This window comes from Colobus angolensis, unplaced genomic scaffold (assembly GCF_000951035.1).
Source record: "Colobus angolensis palliatus isolate OR3802 unplaced genomic scaffold, Cang.pa_1.0 Scaffold3, whole genome shotgun sequence".
Taxonomy (NCBI): domain Eukaryota; kingdom Metazoa; phylum Chordata; class Mammalia; order Primates; family Cercopithecidae; genus Colobus; species Colobus angolensis.
The window spans coordinates 3,545,175-3,558,145 of record NW_012116265.1 but is presented as its reverse complement, the minus strand read 5'-3'; the positions used below and the strand labels follow the sequence as shown (position 1 = coordinate 3,558,145).

Sequence of the window (12,971 nt, the reverse complement as noted above, 5' to 3'; positions counted from 1 at the left end):
CCCACCCCACAAGAGTTTGGAAATACCCCATGTTCCTGGCTGCCCCAGGTGCCAGTGATTCAAAGTATTACCCAGAATGTAAAAAGTTATTCAAGATATGTCAGGGAATGTTGATTTATCACCTAGACAACCTGCAAGTGACTTTCAGGCTCTCAGTGTTCACGGTAGAGTTTCTAAGGTTCCAGATGCTTAGAAATCTATTAGAAGCCAAATACAAGGAGGGATTGGAGGAAGCCATCTGAAAGGCTGTCCTTGTGATCTCTTTGGAACTTTACTTTGGAATAAGCCCTCAAATCTTGGAATGCTAAGAAAACACAACTCATCGGGAAAGAATGAGAACAGCCTTCCAGAAGATACCTCTGTGTTGTCATGATACTGATAGTCAAGAGTTGGTCAGAAAGTGATCATCTAAAAAGTGAGAAAAACACCTTAGACCCACTGGTTGGTTTTGCCGTCAGACTTTTCTCTTTGCCAAGGAGATGACCTGTTTTTACTAACAGGTGAAAGACCTAAAAGCAAGATGTCATCTTGGACTTTTAAAAGAAGGTTTTTTCCTAGAATCATAATACCACTTTATCATAAACCTCAGCTTCCTCTTCACTTAATGTCTCAACGACGTCACAGACAGTGATGTTCATGTCCTGGTGCAAAGGTTTCCTGTCCTCAATATGGTTCATTTAGGAAGCCAGGAAAGTTTGCAAATAATGCTCTGTTTTCTTAAGTCAGCCTAATCGCTTCAAAATTTTTCCTTAGCTCTGATTTCCACATTCTTCTTTCTCTGTTCCCATAGAACCCTTAACAAACATTACTCTTTTAATCTTCTTGGTCATTGTTTTTATTTGACTCTCCAATTCCAGCAGACAATAGTTCCAGCACATAACTCAGAAAACATACTTGGTGCACCAGTGAGTGAATCTTGAAAAAGTCCCAGTCATCCACAAAGTCAGGCTGTAAAGAGTTTTCTGAATAGCTGAGGTTTATAAGTTTTAAAAATGAAATACAACTTGGGTGAACCTAACTGAAAAAAATGTTTATTATGGGTTTATGTTAATCTCTGACACATTGCTTGATTTTTTTTCTTTTTCTTGAGACGAGGTCTTACTGTTTTCCAGGCTGGAGTGTGGTAGTGCGATCTCCACTCGCTGCAACCTCCACCCTCCCAGGCTGAAGCGATCCTCCCACCTCAGCCTTCCAAGTAGCTAGGACTGTAGGTTCGCGTCACCATGCCTGGCTAATGTTTTGTACAAATGTGGTTTTGCCATCTTTCCCAGGCTGATCCTGGGTTTAAGTGGTCTGCCCACCTCGGCCTCCCAAAATGCTGGGATTACAGGAGTGAGCCACTATGCCTGACTTGTATCATGATTTTTTAGCCACAACTCTTTGAACATATAAAACATCATTCTGAATGTACCATTTCTTTTTAGATACAAATAACAGTCTATTGCTCTCAGAGCTGTTTTCTTCACATTGAAAGCAGAAATTAGCACTACCTGGCAAAAAAACTGAAAAAGGAAATATGAAGCTTAAGATACTACTGCATAAGATAATATTAACTTTCTTCTTAAATGCTGGTTTTATATACAACAAAACCAGAAATCATGGCTACTCCAGGATCGTGAAAAGAAAAGGGGCTTTAGAAAAAAATAAAATAAAATCTAAGGAAAGATAATTATTTTAATAGCTGCCCTCAGGAAAATGCAGATGAGGGTGAAGCTCTCCCAAATTAGCAATTAGATAAATCTTGAGGATTAGAGAACAGCAGGATTTAAATTCTCTTTTCAAAAATGCAGCAGCTCTGCTAGAAAATGAATGAATGTGATTGCAGCTATATATTTTTTTGACCGGTGCTCTTGCAGCTGTGGAAGTTTGACCCACACTGAGATGCCTCCCTGAGTCAGCCCTTTCTGTGTCCTTGCCTCTGCAGCGCGAATCTGTCCAAGGCCGCCTGGGGAGCATTGGAGAAGAATGGCACCCAGCTGATGATCCGCTCCTACGAGCTTGGGGTCCTTTTCCTCCCTTCAGCATTTGTAAGTTTACACTTCCAACTGCACAGTGGGTCACATGTGAAATGAATTGGGTTTTGTGTTCTCTTCCTTTAGTCACAACAGCTTGCCTAAGGTTGGCAGGAAACAGGATTCTTACCCAGAGCCTGCGCTCTTAACCACTGGTCTGTACCTCTGAGCTTACTGAACACTCACCAGTCTGGGCGCAGTGGGATACCTGCTCTCAAGGCATGTATTTGATTAGGAATTGACTGTGGGCTTCCAGCGAAATTAATAACATTTAAAATAAATATTGCAAACTACAATGTGAAGATTTATCTCAAGGTGGTAGATGACAAGTCACCAAAGGAATGGCCCAATCAATCACAAGTTGTTTTAGGTAGGGGTAACTGGATGATGAAGTTGGGAAGCAGGAGAGCTTGGCAGAGTATTTGAAAGATGCTTAGGATATAGGATGTATAGAGAGAGGTGGGAATAGCATCACTGTTGGAAAGGAATTAGTAGTAGCACAAACTGGGAAGCAGAAATTGGTTCACATCATCGTCTCGAGTTTGGCCAGGTGGGGCCAGGGGGTGGCACAAAGGACATATGCCTCTGGCCCAGTAAGCCCCCTAGAAAAGCACCATGTCGAAGTGGTCTCTCAAGATGTCCAGCACAGCCAGCTTGTACCCAGCTCTGGAGCTACTTGAGGTTTCTGTGTCCAAACACCAGAAGGAGTGGCTTGCACATAGGGACTGGGGTGTACAAGCCATCTGTTATCTCTAAATGCTAGAATCACACTTGACCCAGAGAGACATTCCCACCATAAGAGGCACATGGACTAAGATCTCCCATGTCACCTCCTCATACTCACTCTGCGCGCACATACACAGAATCGCCCACACAATGAGATGGCTAATGCTTCTTCCTTCCTTTCTTCCTCCCTCTCTCCCTCCCTCCCTCCCTTCCTCCCTTCTTCCCTTCTTCCCTTCCTGTCACTGTGGGCACACACTCAGAATCACCCACACAATGAGATGGTTAATGCTTCACCCACACGATGAGATGGCTAATGCCTTTTCCTTCCTTCCTTCTTTCCTTCTTTCCTTCCTTCCTTCCTTCCTTCTTTCCTTCCTTCCTTCCCTCCCTCCCTCCATTCTTCCCTTCCCTTCCCCCTCCCCCTCCGCAACTGGCTATAGTTGAATTTATGACAAACACCCATGACAAAGCTCCATTGTGGACGACTCTGACTGGACCAGAAGATTTAGCTGAGGAGTTGGTGTGTGCTTGTCCTCAGACTTCAATCTGGACTAATCCAGGCCTTTTTTTTTTTTTTTTTTTAGACAGAGTCTCACTCTGTTGCCCAGGCTGGAGTGCAGTGGCACTCTCTCAACTCACTGCAACCTCCACCTACAGGATTCAAGCGATCTTCCTGCATCAACCTCCCCAGTAGCTGGGGCTACAGGTGCCTGCCACCACGCCCAGCTAATTTTTGTATTTTTGGTAGACACGGGGTTTCACCATGTTGGCCAGGTCTCCAATTCCTGGCCTCAAGTGATCTGCCTGCCTCAGCCTCCCAAAGTGGGATTACAGGTGTGAGCCACTGCTTAATCCAGTCTTAAGGCATGCTGGAGAGCACCCACCTTCCCAGCCCACCCCAGCGTTGCTCACTGTTTCTCACACCATGCTCAGGTGAAGAGCTCTTTTCTCCCTTTCTCTCTCCTCTTCTCACCAATCTATCCATTCTTTCTCTTTCCATCTCAGTTTCACTACAAAAGTATGTAACCTCTTTTAGTTATAAGATTTCAACTTTATCACACAACTTCTGGGTAACAATGAAGTCACAACACTAGGAGGTGTGATTGTAGTGACTGTGGCTTTTATAATAACTGAGGCTGGAGTTCTCACCCAATAATAAGTAATGGAATAAATTCCACATCACTCCTGTTTGGCTTCTGTTGTCAGCATTTACAAAAGTCTGGTCCTTTGTAACTGTTCTGACCATGAAAATGCTAATCATGAAAATGCTAATAGGAAGAAATGTATTGCCTTCCAGGTCCTCTAAACCCTTCTGAGCTATTCATTTTTTACCCCAGATATTCTTTCTCTGACTATCCATTAATGAAGGCTAATGGAGAAAAAGAAATAATCATTTGGAATGCCTAAACTGACTTTATAGGTGGGATCTTCTATATTTTGGAGTAAGAAAGAGCCCCATTATAGCACATTCTGGGTAAAATAGAGTTTGCATTATTTATAAAGACTGTCAGACAAGAATATAAAACAGATTCCACCCCTTCTAGACTATGTCAACAGATTCAAGAGCTAGGCCCTGATTAGGGTGACAATGTAATTAACAGTCTAAGATTGTAACAGATTTTCCAAGAGTTTATTAGCACATCTCAAAAAACAGAGCCTGGAACAGTGCTTTCCAGCAGGCTTCCATCATGACCCTGGTGAGGCCCCACTCACTATACCTGTCTTCTCATCAGCCATTGTCCCTTTGGTTGGGCTGTCTCTGTCCCTCAGTGAATCACAAATGACTTGGGCAGAGTGCTCTAATCAGGCATTGTGGATGGTACACAGAATGGCTTTACCCTTCCCCTCCCAGGGAGCTCATAGGCTAGTGGGCCAGGGTGGTCATAGAGTCAGATGGCCACCTGATACACCTAAGCAATGAGACAGAGACATCCTTTCTGGGTGAGAGCTGGGGACTGAGACCTGAGGGAGGTGCCTACCTGAGTGAGCAGAGCCAGAGGACTTTGTTGTGTGTTACAGAGACCAACTTGTGCCCACAGAAGCCCACAGATGAAAGGAGTTTACTGAAAAGATGCTGGGGTGGATGTCACAGGATCAGAAGAGCTGCTGAGCAGCTGAGACTTGGAAGTGACGGGGCCAGGCCCTCTTAGGGGACTCAGCAGCGGCCCTTCTCCCTAGGTTACTGCAGCTAGCATGACTGTGCAGCCCGGTGCTGGCCATTCCACCTCCCAGTGACACCTCAGGCCTAGATCTGCCCTCCATGACTCAGGACTCTCCCAGATCCGTCCCCAGAGAATGAGCCTGTTTCCAGAGAAGGGAGGATGGATGTCGGCGAGGAAGTCACCCTGAGGGGTAGATACTACCAGGGGGTTTCACCCATAAGTGAGTTGATATGCATCTTGTCAGTCTGTAAAAAGGGTTGTTGGGTTTTTTTGATACAGGAGACTTTAAGTGCCTGTATCACAACATCTATGTTGTCTACTGATATGTGAAGCTTCTGGAAAAAAAGTAGACCTTTGCTCGGCCTTCACAAAATTAACATTGATGGCTTTGACACTGAGGATGACCCAGAGATTTGTGCCATGAGGTAGTTTGTCATTTCGCTGAGTTTATACGTGCACAGGAATGAGACGCTTAGCTTGTGAAAGAGAGGCTGTCCAATGGAACAGCTCGACAGTTCCCTCCTCAAAACATACCCCAGGCTCCTACCTGAACGTTCCAGTAGCCTGGGCCTGCCCTCCTTCACACTCACTTCAGTCCCACACACACCCTGTGCCTGCTGTCTTCCAGGCCCCTGCAGAGAGAATAAAGGATGAGGTGGAGGCTTCGTTCTCAGGAAACGCATGGATAAGTTGAGGAAACAGACACCAGTGATTACAATATGTGACAAGAAGTAGGGTGTGGGGCATTGAAAATACAGGGGCTCTGAGAAGAGGGACTATGTATTCTGTCTGGGGGGCTTAGGAAAGGCTTTGTTAAGGAGGTGGCATTCGATCTCACTCTTGAGAAAGGAGTATGAGCTTAACCTGCCGTCAGGGAAGAGGAGGCTTCCAGACAGAGACAATAGTGCAGGCTGTGTTTGGGAAAGAGCCAACAGTTCTGTGTGCTCGGAATGGGGATGGGGTGTGGGTGTGAGAGGCTGGAATTCCAATCTGAAGGAGACCGGAGAACAGAACACACCACTGGCCTTGGTTCCACATGGATAGTAGAAAGGCATCATTTTTTTAAGCAGGGCTAGTGGTCTCAGGCTAGTTTTCAGAGAATTTGAATCTTATAAAATATAATTCTGAAATTAGGATTGTGATTTATACTATTTAAAATGTACTCGAGGATATAGCACATTGCATGTATTATCAAAATCATCATCTTAGCCACGTAAGCCACACTACTGAACAAACCTGATTATGAATGAGTCACTGTTACCATTCACCTCACTCCTGGCATGTCTTTTCTTTTTCTTTTTTTTTCTTTGAGACAGACTCTTGCCCAGTCGCCCAGGCTGGAGTACAGTGGTGCCATCATAGCTCACTGCAGTCTCGACCTCCCAGGCTCAAGCAGTCCTCTCACTTCAGCCTCCTGAGAAGCTGGGACTACAACTGTGTGCCACTACGCCCGGCTGACTTGTTAATTTTTCTCTTTTGCCATGTTGCTCAGACTGGTCTTGAACTGCTGGGCTCAAGTGATCCTTCTCAGCCTCCCAAAAGATCTTGTCATTTCTCACTCCTTAATGCTGCTTGATAATTTGTTCCCTCTGAACCACCCCCGCAACATCACATGTTGGGCGAGTCAGCTGTTACTGCCATGGCCCCCACTTCACCTCCCTGGGCCACATCCATGCTGTGGGAATGGGCCTTGTAGACCACAGATCTGGTTATGTTACCTGCTGGAGATCCTGTACGGCAGAATCCAGGCTCCTTTGTGGGGCTTCTTTTCCCCTTCGTGCTCCGACTCCTAACGTCTCGTTCCTGGTACTTACTGTTTCTGCTGTGCAAGCCAGATCCACCCTGCTAGCCAGCCATAATCTGTACTGAGAATGACACCTTTACACCCCACCTCTGCCTGCTGCACCTGTATTCACTCCAGGCACCCCTCCTCTGCATCCACAACTTTCTAGAACCTGGGGCTCAGCACATATCCCACTTTGCATTGTGACCACCGACTTGTGTCTTCTGGACCAGAGTGAGCTGAATGGGTCACATGGGAGGCTTTTCCTAAGTGTCTGTTAGTTGAAGTTGTTTCCTTTAAGTTGACCCATACCGAACAATGTGAGAAGTGTGTGAAACAGTATGGAGACTGTGATTTTGGTCCAGTGGGTATTGTGTGCAGTAGGTGCTTAAATCTGTTCACAAATTGTGTTGTAAAGCAATTTGCAATATGGAATAGCTCATCTGTAGCTGTCTTGAAATTAAAATACACATACACTTAGGAGTCCACTGCAGTACTTACAAATGCCAATCCCTATAAATTAACTTAATAAATATCTTAAAGATTTCTGTATCTTCTGAGCAAACTATCGCAAGGACAGAAAACCAAACACCGCATGTTCTCACTCATAGGTCGGAATTGAACAATGAGAACACTTGGACACAGGGTAGGGAACATCACACAACGGGGCCTGTCGTGGGGTGGGGGGAAGGGGAGGGATAGCATTAGGAGATATACCTAATGTAAATGACAAGTTAATGGGTGCAGCACACCAACATGGCACATGTATACATATGTAACAAACCTGCACGGTGTGCACATGTACCCTAGAACTTAAAGTATAATAATAATAATAAATGATAAAAATAAAAAAAAGATTTCTGTATCATAATCCTAAAATGTTTACTGACAAGAATGCAGTTTATCATAAAATGAGGCCAGGTGTTAATATCTTTTTTGGGGTTTCCCTGTTCAGTACCAGCAAGACATGCCTTTTAGTGTTTTTGGCTTCATGTTTGCCAAATAGACTTACTTAATACAGAATTTTTTAGACATCCTTCAGACTGGACATCATCCAGAATTTACTTCCTTGAGATCAGCCCTCCTTCATATCTCTTGGTAGAACTCTGTGTCCGCATCACCCACATGTCTGAGTTATCAGCAGCCAGAGTTGCCACTTTTGTCCTTCACCAGTAGGCCGTGTCACTTGCTCTGTTCTGGGAGGCTCATTTGGAGCCATTGTTGCCGACAGTCAAGCTTAGTGCCCAGAATGGCACAGTGTCACACACTGCAGAGGCCTCACCTAGAAAAGGAATCCTGCAGTTCTCTACTTCCCCACAGCCATGATTAGGGCCTGTCACTCTGGAACCAAGATGCCATGTGATGTGACACTACTGTGAACTAAAAATACAGCAGGTGGAGAACCAGCGTTTCCCATTCATGATAAAGATGCCATTTGAACCCTGGGATTGATCTGTAGGCTGTAAGTCCCTGGTACCACGTGTTCCTATTTCTTTCTTGTTCTTTTAAGTGAATAAATCTGGAAATACATCCTTTTGAGAACAACCTTACTTGTACAGTATGTTGTCAATAGCTTCCCTTTGACTAAGAATACTTTCAAGAGCTTTGGGGCCGGGCGCGGTGGCTCAAGCCTATAATCCCAGCACTTTGGGAGGCCGAGACAGGCGGATCACGAAGTCAGGAGATCGAGACCATCCTGGCTAACACGGTGAAACCCCGTCTCTACTAAAAAATACAAAAAACTAGCTGGGCGAGGTGGCGGGCGCCTGTAGTCCCAGCTACTCGGGAGGCTGAGGCAGGAGAATGGCGTAAACCCGGGAGGCGGAGCTTGCAGTGAGCTGAGATCCGGCCACTGCACTCCAGCCTGGGCGACAGAGCGAGACTCCGTCTCAAAAAAAAAAAAAAAGCTTTGGAGAGTCACGTCAAGGTACATTTGACTTTGTATGTCCAACACTTAGTGATGCTTGGTATATAGTAGTCGCTTAACAAAATTTTGTTAATTTAAATCAAAGACTTTATTCTTTTCAGGTCTAAAATCAATTTATCAATTATGTAATGTTTTCTGGGTTGTCCCTTTAAGTGTATTTAACTTTTAAATTAGACTACAGTTCAGAAAGTCTCAATATAGGAAAGCTGTGATTATTTCAAAGATCAGTAGCTGTATTCCAAACCCGAAGGCCTCTGAGCATGTATCAGGGAGGTACAAGTACTTCTCTCTTTGGACCTCATTCCTTTGGTGTTTATTGAACACATACTCTGTCAGGCACTGAGTAGGTCCTGGACTTGAGCCTGTCTAGTGCACTGTGGCTAGAATTCCTCCTGCCTCTGGGAGTAATATTGCACATAGACATCTGAGAAGTCTGGATCAGGGTCCAATACTGCTTCCTTCCGGATGAAGGTAGCCCAGGTGTCCCTGTGCTGATCTCAGCCTCTTCTGAGCCCCAGCGTCACTTGGTCCTGTGCTAGTGGGTCCCAAAAAGTCAAGTCTCTACTTTCTCTTTTCTCTGTTCTGTTTAAACTTCTTCATTGTAAACATGGTGTGTACCACAAGTACATGCACTCTTATGTTGTGGCTCTGGCTGGAAGAACTAATACAGTTTACAAGAGCTACCACCTTCACCTCTCTTTGTCTTGCCTCCAACACCAGCCCTGCCTACCTGCCTTGGGCCCAGCCCATCTGTTGTGGGCCCCCAGAGTTTCCCAGGAGGCCACAGAGGGGCAGCAATTTGACATGGTGTATCTTAGTACCCGCTGATATTCTCGCATCCAGCAAATAAAGCCACAGCTCTTGCGTTCTACTCCTTCCTCTCACCTGTCCACATCCTATACCATCTGCCCTGGCAAGAACTTCTCTGCCTGTTCCTACTGGTCGTCACCTTCTCTCTCCCCTGGATGAACTGACCCTTCCCTCCCTGTTTCCCCCATTTCAGGCTGCTGCTGGATTTCTACCCACGTGTCAGTGTCTGTGTTCCTCTGCCCCTAAATCCTCAGCAGCAGTCTTTGGCCCACGAGATGATGTCCGGACTCCTGTGTGACATCAAGGTCCACTGTGAGCTGGAACAGCATGTCCCCCAGGCTCCAGCCACCCACAAGTATTTGTTAGCACATTAATGCCCGTAGGCTGTAGCAGCAATGGCCCCTTTTTACTAGTAGTGTGATCCTGGGCTCTACTGCTGTTTGCCTCAGAAACTCTGAAGTAACTTGGTAAGAGAATATGGGAGAACACATTGAACAGATCCCTTAGGGACCTCAGATCTCTAGGAGCCAAAATGAGAGAAAGAGAATGAACTTTGAAGTGAGACAGAGAGGAGCTGGGATCCTGCTTACAAGCTGTGTTAGACTTGGCCCCCTTACTCTACTTCTGTAGGCCCCTTTTTCTTGTTGTACAATGGAAAAATGTAACTCATAGGCTCTCATGTGAGATCAAGAGTTATAACCTACTAAGTGTTTACAGAAGTGCCTGGTACTTACCAAGTGCTCAGTAAAGGTTGCAGTTGATATTAGCGGTAGCAGCAATCGCATATAAGCCACACAGTTCAACAGAAGATTGAAAGCAGGGGCTGATACTCCGTGGGTTTTCAGTCAAATCAGAATCTTGATGTCACTTCTGTGATGATGTTGCACTCTTTTCTTTCCTTCTGAACTGCATTCCCCCAGCCCCATGCAAACAGCCCCTTTGCTTATCAAAAACCCATCCTTCAAAATCCTGTTAGGTTTACACTTCTCCGCAAAGCTTTTCCTAAGCCCCTAGCTGGAAGCACTTTCAGTCGTGATCATGCCTTGCAAGAAAGATGCTACCACCTTCCTGTAATTTATTTCCTTGCCAATTAGTTGATCTTTGACTGTGTGCCTCTTCTGGGAAGTTCAGCTGCTGTCACTGTTTTATCCAGGAAAGCCTGATGCCTTGTGTAGGGTTTTACCCCTTGAGGTTGCTACTCGGATAGATGCAGATAAAAACATAAATTGCATCTCTAACTGAAACTGAAGCATGCCTCCTGTTCCCCATGATTGAGCTAAGCTGCTAAACATAAATCATCACAGCGATAATCAGCTCTTTCACTCCCAAAGCTGAAGAAAGGAAAAGCCAGCAATTTCTTATGTGTGATATATGTCCACCCTCTCACCTGGTGTTTTATAAACTTATTGTCTTAACTGTCTTCTAAGTATCTATGCCTGGGAGGGTGCCTTCCTCTGTTTCGCAAAACGCCAAGTGATACCACTGTGATATAGAAATAATGATCATTAGAAGACAGCCTCAAATTATTTGACATTCAGATTGAAGGGGAAAAGTAGTACTTTTTTTTTTAATAACCTAGAATTTGGATCATAAATGGCATTCAAAATAAAAGCATATTGGTTTCTGTCAGAAAGGGATAGTTCAAACCTTCTCACATCTGAAGTCAAATATCACAAAATGGAATCACGGGTTGAGCACACAGCCTCAGATCTGGGCCCAGGCTGTAAAGAGCCATAACCTGTGGCCATGATACATTTGAAAATATCAGTACTAATAGGAGCTAAATAAGAGAGAAGTCATATTTTACCTGAAACTCCAAAAAAGTATTTAATAATCATTAACTTGGTATCACTTCCCAACCACTGGCCTCTTTATTTTTTAAAATGTCCAAATACCAGGGTTTCTAGAATTCGGCTTATCTTGACCCTGCCTGCCTTAAATTTTCAAGGAATTCTTCCTTTGTCACAGTTCCTGGTGGTGAATGTGAGACCATTTGTTTGCTTGGTGGAAGGAATGTAAGACCAAGAATCGGAAAGACACGGTATGATTTCCAGCCCTGCCAACTTTTTTTTTTTTTTTTTTGGGACAGAGTCTTGCTTTGTCACCCAGGCTGGAGTGCAGTGGTGCCATCCCCGCTCACTGCAACTTCCGCCTTCCGGGTTCAAGCAATTCTCCTGCCTCCGCCTCCCAAGTAGGTGGGATTACAGATGCGCACCACCACACCTGGCTAATTTTTTGTATTTTTAGTAGAGACAGGGTTTCTCCATGTTGGCCAGGCTGGTCTCAAACTCCTGACCTCAGGTGGTCTGCCCACCTCAGCCTCAGAAAGTGCTGGGATTACAGGCATGAGCCACCGTGCCTAGGTTTTTTTTTTTTTTTTTTTTTGGGTTGGGGGGAGGGCAGAGTTGTGTCACTGTCACCCAGGCTGGAGTACAATGGCGTGATCTCAGCTCACTGCAACCTCCGCCTCCTGGGTTCCAGCGATTCTCCTGTCTCAGCCTCCCAAGTAGCTGGGATTACAGGCATAGTCTTCCATGCCTGGCTAATTTTTGTATTTTTAGTAGAGACAGGGTTTCTCCATGTTGGCCAGGCTGGTCTCGAACTCCTGACCTCAGGTGATCCACCCGCCTCGGCCTCCCAAAGTGCTGGGATTACAGGTGTGAGCCATTGTGCCCAGCCTTGCCACTTTTAATAGCTGTGTGGCCTTGGGCAACTATTTAACCTCCAAATATGTTTCCTCCTCTATAAAACAGGAGTGATTACATCACAGAGAATTGCTCTGAAAATACTTACAATTATACTCATTTGTTTCCTGGAATATGTACCATGGGCCAGTCATTGTTAAATAACTTATATATCTTCACAGTAGCCCTATGAGTTAGGTGCTCATATCATCTTCATTTCGTAAATGAGGAAACCAAGGCACAGAAAGGCTAAGTAACTTGCTTAGAGCCACACAGCAAGTAAGCAGTCCGCAAAAGCAAGAGATAATTAAGGGCTTCCTCAGATCCAGAGTGTTTCAAAGGTGACATGTAAGCAGGGACACCTAGGGGCAGGTGCTGCTGAGCTGGCCTGCCCGCCCTCCATGTCTTCCCTGTCCCCCTCCTCTGTGTCAGGGCCCTTGCCCTCCTGGGACGTGCCTGCTTTGTGCTTTGCCGACCCTGCCTTTGATTAGCCTGTTCTCACGCTTGGTATTCTTCCCATCATCTCTCTGTTTATTAAAATTACACCAGTTTTTCAAGCCCTAGCTAAAATATCCTCTACAAAGCCTTTCCTTATCCTTCTTGGATAAGGAAAATGACTGGAAGAAGGGCATTGCTTCCTATTTTGTGTAGAGTTTGTGCCTGGCCATCTGCCACCTCCTGCCTTTCACTGTATTACTGGTCACCATCTTCATCAGTGCTGTAACCCATACCTTTCTGTAGGTCTTAACATACACAAAACGCTTTCACACAGGTTGTGCCATTTGCTGTTGTGCAGAAGCTTATAAAATAAGCAGGAAAGGAACTTTAGTCCCATTTCTACAGATCAGTATTTCTTTTTTTTTTTTT

The 12,971-nt window shown here is 45.1% G+C and overlaps 1 protein-coding gene across 2 annotated transcripts in view; it reads left to right on the top strand.

The window, feature by feature from the left end:
- Window positions 1-12,971, top strand: part of TDP1 (tyrosyl-DNA phosphodiesterase 1) — a 97,052-nt gene that overhangs the window by 68,856 nt on the left and 15,225 nt on the right. For both annotated transcript variants that reach the window (XM_011949428.1, XM_011949429.1), the window contains one exon: window positions 1,925-2,027. In XM_011949428.1, the coding sequence (XP_011804818.1) occupies window positions 1,925-2,027 (103 nt within the window). The remainder of the gene's footprint in view (window positions 1-1,924; window positions 2,028-12,971) is intronic.